This window comes from Phalaenopsis equestris, unplaced genomic scaffold (genome assembly GCF_001263595.1).
Source record: "Phalaenopsis equestris unplaced genomic scaffold, ASM126359v1 Scaffold000276, whole genome shotgun sequence".
Lineage (NCBI taxonomy): Eukaryota > Viridiplantae > Streptophyta > Magnoliopsida > Asparagales > Orchidaceae > Phalaenopsis > Phalaenopsis equestris.
In genome coordinates, this window is record NW_018164718.1 from 884,670 (window position 1) to 905,154 (window position 20,485).

The 20,485-nt window shown below is 35.6% G+C and overlaps 1 protein-coding gene across 1 annotated transcript in view; it reads left to right on the plus strand.

Annotated features, from left to right (window-relative positions):
- LOC110024852 (RNA-binding protein BRN1-like) overlaps positions 1-20,485 on the plus strand; it is a 48,474-nt gene that overhangs the window by 17,788 nt on the left and 10,201 nt on the right. The window contains exons 3-6 of the mRNA XM_020725026.1: positions 3,662-3,713; positions 3,935-4,060; positions 4,188-4,267; positions 7,964-8,146. Coding sequence (XP_020580685.1) covers positions 3,662-3,713; positions 3,935-4,060; positions 4,188-4,267; positions 7,964-8,146 — 441 coding nt within the window. The remainder of the gene's footprint in view (positions 1-3,661; positions 3,714-3,934; positions 4,061-4,187; positions 4,268-7,963; positions 8,147-20,485) is intronic.

Sequence of the window (20,485 nt, forward strand, 5' to 3'; positions counted from 1 at the left end):
AGAACGTTTTTCAGGATAAGGCTAGGTGTGATATGTATATCACCAATCCCTGCAACGGTAGCTAAAGAGCCATTGACCATGATAATTTTTCTATTATTTGGACAGGGGGTATAGGAATGGAAGCGTTGAGTGGGGGTCATATGTTCAGTAGCACCGGAGTCAATGATCCAAGAGTTGGTATATAATTTGTCTTAGACATTCATGCAAACAATTTTACCTGAAAGAGCTATCGAACATGCTCCAGAAGGCTTTTCAAGAGATCCCAATAAGTTTCTCAATTTCTCAATTTCTTCACTGCTGAATCCCCCTATTGTTGATTTTTTCTCCATATTGGGTTGCTCGAGGCCTTTGTTTCTCCCCACAGTTGCCCCATTCTCGGCTTGGAGGTTTACCATTTAACTTCCAACACTTCTCCCTTGTATGTCTCGGTTTCTTGCAATAAGTACACCAAAAATTTTCTTTGTTCTCCTTCCCTTGGTTATCGTTCTTTGACTTCTCCTGATTTGTGTTTGCTGCTAAGGCTGACCCATCCATAGTATGTGGTTCTAGCATGACACTCCTCCGACTTTCTTCTGCTCGGATTAAAGAGATTGTCTCTTCTAGAGACAGTGTATCCTCCTTGCCGAGGATTTGGATTCTAACATGATCAAATTCAGGATTCAATCCTGCCAAAAAATCATATATTCGATCATTCTCAATGAACTTCTTCAAGGTGGCAACATCATCAGGGCATTTCATCTCAATTACACGATAATAATTCAGTTCCTGCCACAGATTCTACAATAAAGTTGCATACTCTGTGACAAATTTGTCTCCTTGTTTGGTTGCTCCAGTTTTTTTCTTGATTTCATACACAAGGGCAACATTGCGGGCTTTCGAGTATGTGCGGTTGATATAGTCCCAGATTTCCTTTGCGGTGTTCAAGAACATGCAAGTGTCACTGATCGTTGGGTCCATAGAATCCCATAGCCAGGACATAATCATGGAATCCTCCTCTTCCCATGCTGTAGAGGCTGGATCCCTTTTTTCTGATCCGGTTCCAAGTAGGTGATTAATCCTCCCTTTGCCTTTTAGGTATGTGCGGACAATTTGGGACCAATTGAGATAGTTCTTCTCATTGAACCTGTTGGATGCCCGAATATTCTGCAACTCTCCAATTTTCTGAACAGCATTGTATTCTTCAGAATAGTTAGAGTAGTTGGAGATACTGGTTTTAGACATTGACATGGTGGAGAAGAAAAATTTACAGCAATTAAGGCTAGAATCAACCTGCAGTGGTAAAAAAATCGCAGCAATTAAGACAACGAATAAAAAGAATCCAAACAGCGGCAAAGATCGCGAGATCTCCGGCATAGGATTGCAGCGACAAACAGCAGAAAGTACTTCAGCGGCAAAGGACGATCTTCCTCGTGACAACGTGCTGCTCCTCTTGGGCAAAGCAGAGAGGATGGAGCGCAGATCGCAGAGAATCGAGATGCCGAAGAAGATGGGAACGAACACTAAGGCGGAAGCAGCCCGTGCTCGGAAGGAAGAGTCGCTACTGGAATCCCGTGCTCGGGAGGAAGAGTCGCTCGTGCTCGGAAGGAAATACACTACAACGGCAAAGAACGATTTTTTGAACCGCTACTGGATCGAGGCAGAAGGACTGAAATCCCGTGCTGCCAAGAAATGCGAGGAGTCAGAGAAGCGCGCGGAAGCGGCCGCTCGACGCGCCGAGATCGCAAGATTGCAGAACAGGAGCTCCTCGATCTAGAGAAAGCTAGTCACAGAGAACCGACCCTAACTGGAGAATGACGACAACAGACGGTGTTCTCTAGGGTTTCAGCCTGGGCTCTGATACCATGTGGAAAATCAAAAAAATAATTTGTAATTCACTTGCTTTTTTTCGATTTTAATCTCTGTTCTATACTTTTCTCTAATGCGAACAAAACTTTTTTTTAAAGGAGGAAAACTAGGAAACTATTTAACTATTTCTCTTAATTTAAGGGATTACAAATTTATTCTAATTTCCTTAATTTAAGGGATTTGAGAATTAATTCTAATTTCCTTAATTAAGGAAATTAGAATTAATTCTCACAACTTTCTTTCCATCTTAGTCATATCTCGACAGTTATCATATTAGAAAAGTGAACAGGGACTTGGGGTGTCTGTCATGGTTGAAGCACTAGTCTCTGGTGAGAATTGGTTGTTACTTATAGCTGTGTTCAATTACGATTACTAAATATTTTAGGGTACCGGTGTTGATTCAAACAAGATATGAGAGAATGGTGAATAACTAATGCTAAATTAAAATCAATTATTCGCCCGCCCATACTTTAATTAGTGATATTATCTCTATGTTCTTTGCATGGTTGGGGTGTGTGATATTGTTTATATGAGATAGTGTGATTTGGCCAAAATTCTCATGAAAGGAGAGTTCATCAGCCGGCTCATGAAAATGCATAGCTGTCCAAACTTCAACCAGCCAAACGTTGGGAGAGTTCACCTGACCCATGCTTGCTTCCTAATGGCTGTCAGTATAACAGATTTTTGTTGCTCTCTTTGAAGATAAAATCATCTTTGGTCAGTGCTTCAAGTTTCCTTCCAAATTTAAATCTTTCAAATGCAATAACTAGGTTGTGTCCTCATGATTTTATAATTTTCCTTTAGTGCGACAACTCTAAATTTACTTTTGCACTGCTATGACTTCCTCTACCGTCAAATGAATTAAGAATGGTTATACTTTTTGAACACTGACATAATAGATTAAAGTTATCATTCTTGAAAGGCATTGCTTGTGCATAAAGGTAGCATCCAGCTAGTGACACCCTTATTGGAATTATCCGTGTTCTCTCTCTCTCTCTCTCTTCACTAGACACCTGAAAATGTTCTTTCCTGGAGTATCTGTGAGTTCGATATCTTATTCATTCTTCACTCGTCGCTCGTCTCCTTCACATGAAAATGTCCCATCTTCTATTTTGTTCTAGTTGATATCTGAACCATTGGCATTTTGCCCATTATGCTCAGGATTTGTATTAGACCTTAGTTTTTCTGTCAGTGCAGTTATGCTCAGAAGCAGTGTGTTGTTCATTATTTTCTCGTAATTCTAGATTTTCAAATTTCCATTCTGAACAGACATTGTTTAATGCCAGTCTTCTGATCCCCTTGCTTTATGTAGTTGCTTCATATACAGGAAGTAATGATGGTGATGGTAGAATGATTATTTTTTAAAAAGAAATAAATATATTTAAAAATATTTTTTGCATCTATTTCTATTTTGTTTCAGTAAGTTTTACGCTGTTTCATACCATGCATAATTTATGCACATAACTCTGTAAGTTACATTGTTTGATGGGTACATGTATCATTGAAAGAAGATATAATAGTGTACATAGTGACGGAAATATGTAGCTTCATATATTTTCCTGCAATATTTTTCTAGTGTTATTTCTTATCGTACCATTGCATTTTCATTTGTTTTATTAACTCTGTATTGTGTAATCAGACTAACTTTTATGACTAATTTTAGCGGCTAACAAAATTTTTGCTTTCCGGTGCATTTCATAGTTGCCTTAAATAATTGTTTGATTTGGTATTAAAAGATGCAGTTTGCCCTAGTTCTTTTTTTATATTATTGCTTTTCAGCTCTTCTTTAGTTTTAACATCTATGTTACTTTTTCAGGCTTCAAGTCCTTTGCAAGTAAAGTATGCAGATGGCGAGTTGGAAAGGCTAGGTGTGCCATATTTTACTCCAGCGCTAGTTAGAAAATTATGAACTGAAATGCTTTAATTTTGATTTTTTTTTATTTCAGCTAATCTTGTTGCTTTGCATCATTACTGATTTTGAACTTTTTTAATAAATAGTTTTCTTGTCATGGATTCACTAATAAGAATGTGACGGATAATTTTTTGATGTTTAGACATGATAATATTTTTGTGTTTTTTTCCTTTCCAGAGCATAAGCTTTTCGTTGGTATGTTGCCGAAGAACGTAACAGATGAAGAAGTTACTGCTTTGTTTTCTAAGTATGGTAATGTAAAAGATTTGCAGATCCTTCGGGGTTCTCAGAAAACAAGTAAAGGTACTGTTTTCTTTCTTATTTATCTTCTAGTTAGCCATTTACTTTGTTTTTTGACCTGAATGTATACTTTTAAGTTACATATCCACAGTAGGTACACTAATTCCATTTTTTTTTTATAATAAAACAGGTTGTGCCTTTCTTAAATATGAAACCAAAGAGGAAGCCTTAGCTGCTCTCGAGGATTTAAATGGGAAGCATATGATGGAGGTTTGTTGTTGTGAACAATTAAACTTAGCTTTTCTCATCCCGAACTCTTTTGTAGGAAACATTAGGACTCGCTTCATCTTGTCAGAGACATTCACCGTAGTCTAAAACGTGAAGTTAAAGATTTTAGTTGCAACAATCACTGGATAAGTATAGGATGTAGGCACCATTTAAACTTTTCTTGCTGCTACAAAACAAGCTTCCTCGGTTTTTTTTCCATTAAGGTGTGTAACCATGTTGTTAGAGTGCTTTAACTGTCATGAGAGTTTTTCACCTCAATGCAGAATTTGCTAGTTGGTGTATATTGGTGCAAACTATGTTAAGTTCTTTATATTTAGTGAACAGGCGACTGAAGAAAGTATTCAGATTTGGTCAACTAAACCTGGTTTCCATTAATAATTTATCTACACACTATTTTTATATCTCTATCCTTTGTTTAGTGCTCTTGTTAAAAATTGTTTTCCATAAACTTTTCTGCATTGCAAATGTTTGAGCTGGAGAGCGAAGAGATGGTTTTCTGTCTCCCCCAACTGCTTTTAACTTAACGACTTGTGGACTAAAGTTTTTTCTAATCAAATGCTCATATTGATAAATTGTGAAGAAGAATATGCCTTTTATTTCATTTTTTCTATTAGAGAATGGAGGTTTATGGATTTGCAACTGTTTTTCTCTAAGGTTTTGTTATATGAAAAAAAATTCATATGATAAAGTATAGTATTGTCATATGTAAAATTTTCTATACAAAGCCTTTTCCAACTATACAAAGCCTTCTTTACATTTTTTTTTTACAACTGAGCCTTTTCCAGCCACATTGGAAGCTTCGGATCAACAAAATTTTCAGTCGTGGAAACATTACAAAATTTAATTCACTGCAATATGAATTCATCAAAAAATGTTTCAGGATTTGCATATAGTTGCCAATGAAATTTATGAAGTTTGTACTTTATTGTTTTTCCTCTTTTGACGTTAGAATGTGGTTTTCCATTAATGCATTACATCACTCTCCCAACATCTCGAGCTGATAGAATGAGCACAACCATCGTCTTTATAGTTCACAACATGATTTTCAAATGTGACTCAACTTGCATCCATGTTTGTTCTTCGCCCAGGTTACGGTGAGATGATGGGATGGCAAATTCCCAAGAAGTTTATAACTTCTTTCATACTCTTGTTTATTGTGTAATGCTTAGCACAGTAATAATGTCTAATGACCTGATTACTTTGTATAGTAAAATATGGATAAGTTTCCATGATGACTAAAGTCCAGTGGAATCAGTTATTGTTGAGTAGACAAGTTTAAAGGAAAAGTAAGAAATCTGGCTAAAAGGGTGATCACAGATTCATAGCCTAGGGGCCCGTTTGGGGGCAGCTTAATAGTGCGGGGGCGTTTTTGAAAACACCGCGGTACTGTTTAGATCGTGTGTTTTACCGGTTTATCCAAAAACGAGGTTCCATTTTTACACTAAACGTAGACCACGAGTCGAACCCCGCGGTAGACCTGCGGGCCGCGTTTCAGGATAAGCAGTATCCTGAAACGCACAAGCTGCCCCAAACGCACCCTAGGTTTGCCGGGGAAGTGCCGCAATTATCTGTAGAAGACTTCTGCAAGTGTCAAAATTATGTCTCTAAAATCACTTATGATGGAGATAAATCCAAAAATGTTGGAATTTCTGGTGAGAAAATAAGAGAAACTCCGTAGTAGTCAGTTAAAAGTACTACAGCTGCTGATGGGGAAACTAATAGATGTGTATTTAATGATGACAGTTTCACCGCAACTGAACATGCAAAAGTATACTAGCGAGTGCTGTAGAGCTAGCCACCTTTTTCTTATGTCTAGCAATCATCACGGGCAATTTTTCATACTATTATTATAATTATAATGTCATGAACTATACATTTCCATCGTATTATGCCTTGTTTAAAAAAGCACTCTAGGCACTCAAAACAACCTCAAGGATTACGTTTCGAGGCTTAAGCCTCACTATCACCAATAAGGCTTTTTTGCAAGGGCAGTACTTCTTGAAAATTTTTATTATATTATATTTTATTAGAGGGATATGCATACACATCACACAGTTCTTATGTATTTACATATGTAATACCTAAATTTTAACATTCAAATTTTTAGCATCACATGAACAATTCCACTGATATTAATTTTTGAATAATAAAATGCACCATCTCATGCCTATGTTTTGATATGACTGACATTAAGTCTTATATTAGTAAACATCAAAATTTAGGTGTTATATATGTAAGTACGTATGAATTGTGTGGTATGTATGTAATACATATGAACTGTGTGGTATGTATGTAAGTCTCTCATTATATTATTAATATATATTATTTGTTATTATCTTATATTATTTTTCTATTTAATATATTTAAAAAAATACCTTGAAAAAGTCAAAAGATAATTTGAGTATGATAATTGATTGTGTAATTAGTTAATGATCTTATTTAAATTTTTATATCTAATATTAATTAATATAAAGAGTAAGAAAAAAAATATAGTTATTGAAGATGACTTTGAAAGTTGCCAATAAGACTTAATCATATGACGATAAAAGTATTACATATGATTATTTTTTTTGAAGAGGATGACAATGATGATTAGACTGTCAATCTTACTCCTCTTGGTGTATTTAAAGTTTAAATAAATGCTTATTAAATCTCATTAAAAAAAAATCATTTTATATCAATATTTTAGAATGAGATTTGCGGTTTATATTTTCATGAAAATAAACTAAATAAAAATGTTAATAGTTTATGTCATAATCATGAGTTATTATTAGTTTTAGAAGTGTTTTTTTCTATTTTTAGGCTTATGCCTCGATCTATCTTGAGGCTTATGTCTTTCTTCACCAAGGCAAAACTTTTTAGTTCCCGAATTTATTCTTTCTAGATCTCAGTATTATGTATAGAAAATTTAAGTTGGAAATATTCTTTTGGAGTGTTACTGATTTTTGTTTTCTGTCTATTTATTTTGCAATTCATCTGCCAAATAGTAATGTTAAAAAGTTACAGCACTAATGCTGTTGGCACTGAGGCCAAACTTTTTATATACATTGATGCTTTAGTCATGAATCTTGGTAGGGTTTCTTTATAATGTGCTTGATAGTATATTAATTTGTAATTCTATATTATCTTGTTATTAGGTCTATTGCAATATAATAAAATTTATGCCCTATATTATTTATTTTTATTCTGCCTGTTATTGTTTTACTTGGGATGCTTTTTCTGAGATCTATAATTTTAATATTACGTTTATAAGCTGAAGTTCAAAAAATTAATTGGAAAAAAAAAGGTAATTCAAATGTTACTATAGAATGCATTACAGTTTCTTCTCATATTTAGATTCGATATAAATTTTAGTTTTTGAAGAGTTATACTACATTTAGCATTTTCTATGTTGTAACTAATATTATTAAGACTTTATTTTTTTTAATTTTATTGCATCAGAGCTGCAACATCTAGCTATGTTTCATAATGTTGCATGTTATACTAAAAAGGTGCATATCTGATCTGTCAATCACCAACTCCGTCACGCTTGCACACAAAACAGTTTCACATCCACAAATACATAGACAACCATATTATGGTTTTGTTTTGGAATTTAGGAGCTTAAATGATCCTGTTCATTTCATATGCCGTTTATTTCATTTGATTCAAACCCAAATATTGTTTTGCTGTTTTTAGGGTTCAAATGTACCTTTAGTTGTCAAGTGGGCTGACACTGAAAAAGAGAGGAAGGCTCGTAAAGTTCAAAAAGCTCAATCTCAAGCTTCCTGTGTTCCTCATATGAATTCATTACAACAACCTTCATTGTTTGGAGCACTACCAATGGGGTATATTTCTCCATACAACGGATTCAGCTATCAGGTTAGATGTTATGTTACTACTATGTAGTACTTTTTAGTCATAGAAAGTGTTGTATCCACGTACATGTTATTTTTTTACATATGGTTTTAATAGTTAATGCCTAGTAAAGCCCGAGCAAAAATGCCTTCATTACATAAACTGTGGCCTACATATATGTATATACTAACATGCTTCATGCTTTTCTGGTACTAGTGAGGACCAAACATAGCAACGACATTGCGCTTTTGTAGCACTATTCACCCAAAATGTGAAATGACGAATAATATTAATATATATATATATATATATCTGTGTAAGTGTGCGTCGTCCGCGCAACTGGTAGCCTGTTGGTTGACAGTTTCGGCGTAAGTCCCCACGGTCTCGGGTTCGATTCCATCTACTTCTTTTAGAATATGCACATGGGGGGGGGACACACACATGTAGATGTCTCTATATATATATATATATATATATATATATATATATATATTAAATTGGTCGGAAGCTATTATATGAGCCCCAACCACTCTCATGTGTCTAACTATTCGAGGACCGTCCTCATTACCAGTAAACTGGCCAGAGGGGGATTCGAACCTGTGACCTGAGGGGACTAACGACCTTAAAAGAGGCTGCTTTACCAATAGGCCACGGCGACACACACACACACACACACACACACACACACAAAGAAAAAATATATATGTATTTATGTATGTATTTGAAATGATGAATAATACCTAAATGCTGCTAACTCTAGTACTTGAGCCATTAGGTTTTGATAGCATGGTTGACTTGGTTGCTCCGTGTATTGCATCAACTTGTTGCTCCAAAATACCTTTACACTGTAATATCAAGCTTCATGCTTCATTTTACACGGATCACCAGTTTCTGGAACCACAAACATGGTATCCTCATGGTGCCAAGTCATTGATGGATTTGGGGTCAACTTTTTTGGGGAAAACCTCAAGCCTCCTATACGGAAAACTTCAAGCCTTCTATACCTTGATAGCTTTATGTCATGGGAACATTTGATTATTTGCTTATTCTCTCATAAGTTCCTAGGAGCATTCTTTTGTTATATTTGTTTTAATCTTCATTTTTTGTGTCAAAATGTTTAAAAACAACCAAATGCTTACTGGAAATTTCTGAAAATTATCATGCAATATTTTACTATTTGATCTTTTAGTCTTCTATTTCATCTATGATATTTCAGCACATATGCTTGTGTTTAATTGCTTTGTGATGTAAAATTCTGTGAACATTACAATTATCATCATTCAAGTTTATAATTTAAGGATGCCTGGAAAATTATGCCGATATGGTTTTAGAATTCTGTATTCCACCATCTCTTTGAATGGCAAGCCGTTCGTGCTTGTATTGTTGGGAGAGATGCGAAAACCGAATCGAGAGATCCGAAGCAAAACTCAGAACAAAAGAACACAGAACAAAAATCATAAAAAATATAAAGAACACCAAGATTTAATGTGGGAAAACTCAAGGGAAGAAACCACCAAGCCACATCATGCCATTCCAAGTAATTTAATATGAAGAAAATGAGGAGAATAGTACAAAGTACATTTCATTCAAGTCAATCCATACTTTGGAATGCAAGAATGCTCATTCTCTCACCCTTACTTTAGAGAAATCAAAATCCTATTCTCAACACGCACATCTCCGATCGGCAAAATGGAAACTTAAATCAGAGAGCTACACAAATACGATTACTTGCGTTGGAGTGACGCGATAAAACCTAGCGGCGATCCAAACAATGTTGGGGTGCTGACCTATGTGCCCTACAATGTTGTTCTCTCGGGTTTTTGAACCTAGACTGGGCATTGGAGTGTTGAGCGTTCATGTTACTGGACCTGGAGTGAGGGTTGCAATGCTCCTTTCGGAGTGCTAGGGCATTCTTATTCCAAGCGCTAGGACGTTGCATCTTGACACTGCGACGCCTGTACAGGAAATAAAATTGTTTAGGGGCAGCACTTCCAAACCCAAAACAGGGGGCACCCTCCGTACCCCTTGACAAACTCACCGTCAACCATGAACATCGAAATTGAGGGTCTGAGAGAGGAAATGATCAACACAATCAGGTTCCACGTAATAACAATCTCTCACTTGGGAGAATGATTGAAATCAATTCCGCTCCAAATTCTATAACATTTTCATGGTAATGAACTGTAGTGTGGTTCATCCTTATCTCAACTTCTGAACTCCAACTGATGCTGAACAAAACTTCAATTTCTCATCTATCACAACCTTAATCAACATATCTTTATAAATTGATCAGTTGTATCTTTTACAAAGATAATTGACCATCTTCTTCATACCATTTTAGAAGTACAACTACAACAACAAAGCCTTAATCCCACTACTTGGGGTCGGCTACATGAATCCTTTTTCTCCATTGCGTCCTATTTAGTGTCATATTTTCATTTAGTTCTAATAAATTAAGATCATTTTTAATACAATAAGCCCAAGTCTTCCTAAGTCTGTCTTTGCATTTTTAAACATAAGTCGAATTTAAAATATCTACTCTCCTAATCAGATCATCAGATGATCGACGTTTAATGTGACCAAGCCATCTAAGAGGACTCTCTTTAATTTTGTTTGTAACTAGAGCTACACCAACCCTATCACAAGTGTATTCATTTCACATTTTGTCTCTAAGTGTAATGCCATTCATCCACCTAATCATTCTCATCTCGGCGACACTTAACTTAGTATTATGCTTCTCTTTTAAAGGCCAACATTTAGCTCCATAGAGCATTGCAGGTCTCCCCCCTCTTATAAAATTTTCCTTTCATTCTAAGCGGTACTTTTCTATCACACAAAAGTCATGACATGAATCCTTTTGATCATTATACCATTTTACGAGTGAAAGAATAAAATGTTTTAGCTGAATGCGCTTCGTCTTGACATAAATTTTGACATTCTTTGCTAGAAGAATGACACTCATACTGTCACTATGAAATTTTTCATTCTCTTGCTCATTGTCCATTTCTCTTATAAAGCTCTAAAGCTAAATTATTTCCTTGCTAGCCTCTGTGATAGCAATAGACTTAGTTTTTGTAGTCGATAATGTAACAATCTTCCGCAATCTTGAAACTCAACTCATTGTTGTGTTCCCCAAAGTGAAAATAAATTTATTATACTTTATCTATCATCAATATCTTCTACCAGATCTGACTCAGCATATCCTTGTAGATTGATTCTTGCACTTCTAAAGCAAAGTGATTCTTTGACAGTTCCTCTCAAGTATCTGAGAATGCATTTCATCGCCTCCCAATGATGTTTTCCTGAATTACTCATTTATCTACCGACTACTTCCGCTTTATATGCAATATGTGATCTTGTACATATCATCACATACATTAGACTTCCAATTTCTGAAGCACATGGAGTTTTTCTCATATGTGTTTGCTTAGCTTCAAACTTATGCGATTGTTCCTTGGATAGTTTATAGTGACTACCTAAGAGGTTGCTAACAGATTTTGTCTCATGTTGAATCTATTTAGGACCTTCTCAATATATTCTTCCTGAGACAACCTTAATTTACCCGCACTTTTGTCCCTGCTAATTTTTATACAGAGGATTTTCTTGATTAGATCTAAATCTTTCATTTCAAACTTCCTTGATAATTACTCCTTTAAAACCCTAATCTACTCTATATCTACTCCTACAATTAGTAAGTCATCAACATACAAAAAAGCACAATGTAAAAATTATCAAATGTTTAATGAAACAACAATGATCTACATGACACTTCTTGTACCCACTATCTTACATAAACCTGTCAAATATTTTGTACCACTATCTTGATGCTTGCTTCAAATCATAAATGCTCTTTTCACTCTACAAATCATGACTTCTTTTCTTAAAACTTCATATGTCTGTGGTTGCACCATATACAGTTCTTCAAAGCCACAATGTGAGAAGACTATCTTTACATTCATCCACTCTAGATTTTTATCTTCCTCTGCTACTAAAGCTCAATACAATTTTGATAATTGTCATTTTCACTACAGGAACAATATTTCAGTGTAGTCAATTCCTTTCTTTTGTTGAAATCTCTTAACTACAAATCTTTCCTTGTAGTGCTTGCTACTATATGACTTTTTTTTAGTTTATAAGCTCACTTGTTGTGCAGTTCTCTTTTGCCATATGACATTTCTGTCAATTCTCTTATTTGAGATGATATTAGTGAGTATATCTCGTCATCCATGATAAACTCCCACTTCTTTGAGTTTTTTACTTTAGTGGCGTCATTGTAATACTCTGGTTCATCATTTTTAGTCGGTAATATATGATACAAAGAAGAAAAGTACCTCTGTATCAGTTGTATGATTTTGCTGGACCTTTCAGTAGCAAGTTTCTGAGGAACTTCTTGTGCTTCATCCGATTGAGCATTCTTTTCTTCATTTTTCTGATCTCTTCTATCTCAACATATTTGGAAGGGTCTTCAAAATTAATTGATGGATAATCCTGAGTTCTATTTCTGTCATTGTACATCTCCATTTCATTGAAATTAATATCTCAGCTCCTAATGAATTTTTTATTCTGATAGTTCCAAAATTTATAACCAAATTTTTTTGAGGCATACCCAATGAAATTGCATTTGACAGATTTTGACACAAGCTTATTCTTGGATTCCAACATGTGACGAAAAATCAAATACTTTTAGATAAGATAGATTTACCTATTTGCCACTCCAAGCTTCTTCAGGTAAGCTTTCATTCATATGTACTGGACCACAATTTATCAAATAAACTCCAGTGTTTCTTCTCGAAACTGCTTTGGCAAGCCTGAATGCAACCTCATATTCCTGACATGCATGTGCTCAATAGCATCATTTCTCTGTGGTGTCTTTGGAACGGTGAACTCATGCCTGTTCTTTTGAAGTATAATCTCTCCCGATCCTTTGATTATGATACTTGCCACTATTATTTGATTTGAGATAGTTGAATTTCAAACCTGTCTCATTCTCAACAATAACTTTCCACTTCTTAAATACATCAAACACATTGGATTTATGTTTCAAGAAGTACAACCATACCCTTCTTGGTGTGAACATCAATAAAGTGACAAATATTAAGAACTTTTAATTGACTGGATTGTATTAGGATCCCATACATCAGTATGCACTCCAATTTTTTATGCTTTCATTTCGGATCACTTTTAGAGAGAATAACCCTTTTTTGCCGTAAACTATCTTCACAAAAAATTAAATTTATAGACTTTAAACCCTCATACCTTTCTCACTCATATGACTAAGTTTGTTGTGTGATAGATGTATTTCAACTTTGTTTCAACTACTACAATTGATTTAGACTTCTCATTGATCAGATGAAGGGTACATTTAATATTGCCTCGAGCTATCACCATTGCACCTTTTGTCACCTTCCATGGATCACTTGTAAAAATGATCACATACCCTGATTTTGTATGCTGACTACAAAAATCAATTTTCTCTTTAAATATGGAACATGTCTAACTTTATTCAGTTTCTAGATTGATCCCTGTGATAACTTGAAATCAATATCGCCATTTCCAACAATTCTGCAGACCTTGTTATCTCTCAAATATACATTTCGTAGATCACATTGAGTGTAGTTTTTTAACACCTATTTGTTGGAATAAGTATGAAAAGAGGCACATAAAGCTATTATCTACGGTATAATATTATATAGGGATAAAATAAGGGAGTCATCTAGGATTTCATTTGTGGAAAGTCTTTTATCTAGACCTCCACAACCAACCTTCTTTGGAGCTTTGTAGTCATTTTTAAAGTGATCTTTTCTCCCATAGTTCCATCATTCATCTTTATTTTTTTCTCTTACTAACATGGACTTTCCTCTCCTGAACTTGAATTTGTCTTTGTATTTATATCCAAATTTCTTCCTAAAGTTTCGACCTTCAAAGTAGAATTTGGAGTTTCATTGTTCGCCTTCTTACGAACTTTTTTATTGAACAGTAACCCATAATATCATCAAAGCTTAATTTTATTTTATCTGAAGAGTTACTCATTGCAGTAACTAGCCCATCCCACTTATTTGGTAATTATGATAAGAGTAACAAAGCTCTTACCTCATCATCAAACTTGATGCCAGTAAAACACAAATGGTTTGTTACAATGTTTAATTTATTCAAGTTTTCGAGTACTGAGCTAACATCGACCATCTTCAAATTGAATAATTTTTTCCTTAGAAAAAAATTATTTGTCACAACCTGTAGGCTCCTCATACATTCTAACTAGTGCAGTCATGAGATCAACAGTAGTTTTTTCATTCACAATATTGAAAGCAGTAGATCAAGAAAATGAATGTAGGATCAAACCTAGTGTTCGATAAAAAAATTCTCATTCATTCAGAGTCATCGATTTCAGCTTCTTAGTGATTCCTTCTAGTGACAAATACAATTTCTTTTGATAACAAACTTCAGTTTGTATTTTCCAAAAGATAAAGTTCGAACAATTGAACTTCTTAGCCATGTAACTCGCTTCGTCGGCTATTGCTTCTTGGTTAAGTTTTGGAAGATTTAAAAAATATGAAAATAATTTTGAAATTTAATTTAATATAATAGATATATAGTTTGGGTTTTGAAAATAATATGTTTTAATTTTTGAAAAATGAGGTCAAATGGATCTCATTAAATCAATAGTTTGTTAATTTTTGAAAAATGAGGCCAAATGGATCTCATTAAATCAATAGTTTGCATAATCGTGTTTGATACTGTGAATACTACAACCTCCCGAAAGATAAGTGTATACCTTAAGTTTATACCTTGGCGATAAACTCAATCCTGCAAACTAAGAGATTTGTGACATCCGTTTGGTTTCATATTTCAAAAATTAAAACATATTACTTTCAAAACTACTTTCAAAACCCAAATTAGCTTTCAAAACCCAAATTAGATATCTATTATATTAAATTAAATTTCAAAATTATTTTCATATTTTTCAAATCTTCAAAAAGTTGACCGAAAATTTATGACGAGTCCGCTGGGGATGAAGGGATTCACCACATGTTTGTGTCGTTTGATTGTTGTAAATTTAATTGAGTGAGAAGATCAATTTGAGAAAGGAAGTACGGGGCTACCAACACGAGATTTATGTCAAAGATTTATGTCAAATTTTGGAGACAACCACCAACACGGGATTTACACCAAAATTTAGGAAACATCATGAATGCGAAAAATTTAGGGATAGGATGTGGAAAATATGTGGAAAGAATCAGAATCCTTGCACCGATTCTGAAATTTAAATTTGAAGGAATCAGAAGCCTTAACATCCATATAAGGGGGCTTACACCGATCATCGGAAATGTAAAATTTGAAAAGAATCGAAATCCTTAACATTCGTATAGGGGGACTCACACCAATCCTCGGGGATTTGATTTTTGAAGAAATCAGAAGCCTTAACATCCGTATAGGGGGTCTCACACCTCTCACACCGATCCTCAGGGGGTCTCACACCGATCCTCAGGAATTTGAAATTTGAAGAAATCGAAAGCCTTAACATCCGTATAGGGGGCCTCACACTGATCTTCAGGAACTCACACCAATCCTCGGGGATTTGATTTTTGAAGACATCAGAAGCCTTAACATCCGTATAGGGGGTCTCACATCGATATTCAGGAATTTGATTTTGAAGGAATCAAAATTTGAAAGAATTAGAAGTCTTAACATCCGTATTGGAGGCCTCACACCGATCACCTGGAATTTTAAATTTGAAGAAATCGGAAGCCTTAACATCCGTATAGGCGGCCTCACACCGATCTTCAGGAATTCAATTTTGAAGGCCAAATTAGGAAGGAAAACCTTAAAATCCATTTCAGGGGGCTTTACATCCAACCTAAGAGGCAAAGAGGAGTAGGAAGCCTTAACATCCATTGAAGGGGGTCTCACACCGATCCTCAGAAATCATGAGAATAGGATGCCGCTTTCAGGGACTCACACCTATCCCGCAAAAGTTTGAATTTGAAGGCCACAATAGGAAGGAAAACCTTAACATCTATTTAAGGGGGTTTTACATCCAACCTAAGAGGCAAAGAGGAGTAGGAAGCCTTAGCATCTATTGAAGAGGGTCTTATTCCACTCCGCAAAAGTTTGAATTTGAAGGAATCGAAAGCCTTAACGTCCGTAAAGGGGGTCTCACGCCGATCCTCAGGAATTTGATTTTGAAGGCCACATTTAGGAAGAAAAATCTTAAAATCCATTCATCCATTTAAGGGGGTTTTACATCCAACCAAAGAGGCAAGGAGGAGTAGGAAGCTTTAACATCCATTGAAGTGGGTCTTATTCTACTCCGCGAAAATCAAAAGTTTGAATTTGAAGGTCACATTAGGAAGGAAAACCTTAACATCCGTTTTAGGAGGATTTACATCCAACCTACGAGGCAGGGGAGTAGGAAGCCTTAACATCCATCTAGGGGGCTCACACCGATCCACAGAGATTTGTATTCGAAATTTGTGAAAAATTTGTAGGAAGTTTGTGGAATTCTTATGGAAATTGTGGAATTTATGAGAGTTGTGAAAAATGTATGTAAGAATTTATGCAGTGCAGAATTTTGTTGAGATGTCTGTGCAGGGATTTGCGGTGTTGACATTGAATTTTGTGAAAGTTTGTGGAATTTGTGAAAATTTATGCAGTGTGGAGAATGTCAGCAAAAGTTTGTGAAGTGCAGAGAAACTATACCAGCTCGGACAACCGCCAGTGACATTACATCCGAACTAGATCTAGTCGAGAAATGACAACCGTCAAGAAAATTATGCCAAATCTCAGGAAAAAGTCGGTCTCATTGGGAAAGAATGTTGGAGACTTAAATTAACCCAAGAGGCGATCAAAGAAAATGTCCATGCGATAAAAGATGTGGTTCCGTAGAACCAGCCAAGCCTCATTCACACAAGCAATAGGACCCAGAGTTCCTGTGGGAGGAAACTTCGGGCCAAGAGAAATGACGCTGGTGATAGGTCGAGAAGGCTCAAGCTGACCAGGTCTAAATTTGAAGTGATGTTCAAAATTTTGATTTTTATTGTTTTGCTTATTTGGATTGTTGTTGTGTTTCATTTCATTTTGATGTTGAAATTTATTTGACATTGAATTTTATTTTATTGCATTTGTTTTAAGATTTGGATCCAGCTTTAGACAGGTGCAGCATCCGTGTTACTAAGAACAAAGTTTTGTTTTTGAAACATCGGAATGCATAGTACTTCTCGAGGTACATCCATTGACTGGAAACATGTGTAAAAATAAGTCATTCTTTAAGGTACTATCAAAATTATATTCTTTCAAGCACACATAAAGATGTGCTACTTCTAAGGACGTCACAGCTTAAACTTGTATCGTCGTTATAGTGGATGTCGTCGTTTCTTTATCACCGATTTGTGTAAAGATTGTCCACGTTGTTCTGAGGGATCGTTTTGACGTTCTTCAATTGTTGTCGGGGTTGAGTCTTTTGGGCATTGAAAGATATGACTTCAAAGTAAAATTTTCGTTAATTTGCTATTAACATAGCCATTTACTTTAATTCTTTCTTTTTGGGTCTAAGCAAATCTCAAAATATTTACTCATGTGATTAAAATATTTTTTATTTTCCAAAGATACTTCTGAGCCAATTAATAGCCGACCAAAAGACGCAAGATCGTTAAACTTTTTTTTAAATATAATATCGGAAGAATTTGAAAGCATTTCAAGTCTTATTTATTAGAGGAGGATTCAGACACCAATTTTTGATTATATGTCTACCTCAAGCTTCTCTCATGGAGACTTTCACATAATTTATCTTTTCTCTTTGATTTGCTATTACATTTTTTTTTTGCTGAGAATTAATATATCTGACAGAGCACTTCTAAGGATTTTTGAATGTCAAAGCTCAGACACCAATTTTTTATTTTGCGCCCATCTCAATATATTTTTTTTTTCAAGGCAATTTTCACATAACTCTTTTTTTGTATAATTTTCTTTTATTTTCTGAGAATTACTATATCTGGTAGAACATTTTTTTTCTAAATATTTTGAATGTCCGATCTCCCTTAATTAGTAATTCCCAAAATACTCCTCAATATGAATTATGAGATATTATAATTCAATTAAAGTCAGGACCCAGTCACTTGGCCGAAGATTAAAAGACTCGTGATATCCTTAGTCAACTACTTGTATTTTAATTACACTGCTGTATTCTGAAATTTACTTAGGACCCAATTCGAAGTCTTTAAAGTGAAAGACCCAGTTATTAGGACATTAATTTAATTTTCCCCTGAAATCATAGCTTCTATCACAATGCTAGAGTTTTTATCTTGGATTATTCCTTTCTCGATTGTCCTGTTGATGAACTTTGAATATTTTGTTAACTGTGCTTTCCAAACATTGAATAGTTATGAAAAACAAGTTCTTTCTTTATTTTATTGCGGGGGGAGGGAAGAGATAGACAAACATTGATACCACTAACATCACTTTCGACAACAAAAGTAGTACAATAGTGATCAAGCTACAATATATCATTTGTCAGTTGCATCGGAGTCAATCGGAATACTGGGATTAACCGAAATCATATTGATAGAACCTTTTTTAGGTTCTTTTAAAAAATTCTTTCGGGATCACGATGCTCCCATTATTGAAGTTCTTCTCAAGCCAATCTTTGAAAGTGAAACAATCTTTTATGGTGTGCCCGATTAGCCTGTGATATGGGCAGTATCTCGGGCAGTACCTCGGACGATCTTTTTCATCAACTTCGTCTGGTTTCTTCTCTTCAGGGAGCTTGAACTCAGGTTTCTTTATCAAATTATGAAACATTTGTTTGACCGCCTCATCCTTAAAAAGATACATTTTGTTCAAACGATTTTTTATGTTCGGAGGTTTCCCTCTATCCGTTTGATAGGACCTCTGCTGAAACAACTGTTGACCATTCTTCCATGGACATTGGTAGATTTGTCGAGATTGTTCAACTTGTATCTGCAACAGTCGCTTGCCCCTATCAACCACTGCTACTGTCCCAGATTTCTTCTCAGATGTCTTCAATGGCTCTAGCTTCCCAGCTTTCTCTAAAACCCCAAGTTGCTTAGCTTCTTTTTGAAGATTCTCAACTTTGCTAAGCAGCTTCTCGAATGTTTTGATGGTAAATCCCTTGAGTAAGAAACCCAATGGACCATGAATGCTCTTTAAAAGGATTTCGACTGCGTGCTGCTTCTGGAGTTGTGGCTCACACTTCATGCTCAAATTTCTCCATCGCTGAATGTAGTCCATCAATGTTTCAGCTGGCTTCTGTCGCTCCACCACGAGATCACCGACGGTGATATGGTGTTTAACTCCAGCAAACCACTTCACAAAGAGGTCTTCCAATTCTGCAAATGTTTTTACCGAGCCATTGGGTAGTTTGGCAAACCAGTCAAAAGCGATTCCCGAAAGACTGCTAAAAAATTGACGACACATCAACGCATCACTACCCCCCGCGTTAGAACAATTTGCTCGGAAGTGTGCAACATACACAAAGAGGTCTTCCAATTCTGCAAATGTTTTTACCGAGCCATTGGGTAGTTTGGCAAACCAGTCAAAAGCGATTCTCGAAAGACTGCTAAAAAATTGACGACACATCAACGCATCACTACCCCCCGCGTTAGAACAATTTGCTCGGAAGTGTGCAACATACTGTCGGGGGTTTCCCGTTCCATCAAATGTCTTGAACGACGGTGGTACAAAACCCTTGGGGTATTGGACAGAATCAACGCCCCTCCTTTTGATTGAGTCAGGGCTTCTCTCACATGTTGTTCCACTATTTATTTAATGTCTTTTTCTTGTATCATGCTCTGGACTAAATCGTTTTTCTGTTGTTGGTATTTGTCAGCAGAAGTAAACTCTTTTCTTTCGTCTGTAATATGAACAATTTCTGGTTGACTTGCTTCTGGAGATGTCATTTGTGGTGACTATGATTGTCCTTGAATTTTGATCATCGTGGTCATCATTTCTTCAAGTTGTTTCTTTATTTGGTTGATCTTTCAATCACGTTGTTGAATGACTCTTTGCAATTCATTCGCGGCGTTCTCCTCAGTGGGTAAAGGAGCATCGCACGAGGATAAAGTGGCTCTGGCCTCAACAACGTTGATTTTTGCGAATTCCTCTATCACATAATATGACGGATCGTAGGGTTCATCACCTGTATCTTTTCTTCGTTCTTCACACAACCGTGCAATGTCGGCTCGAAGCCTTTCCAAAAGGTCGACCTTCCTTTGACAACTTTAAGGTCAATTGGAGATTTTTTATGAGTTTCATCTCTTTTGTTGAGCACTGGTGTAGTCGTGTAGAAGTCAATTGGAACAATTGGATCAACCGAAATCATATTGATGGGACATCTTTCAGGTTTTGTCA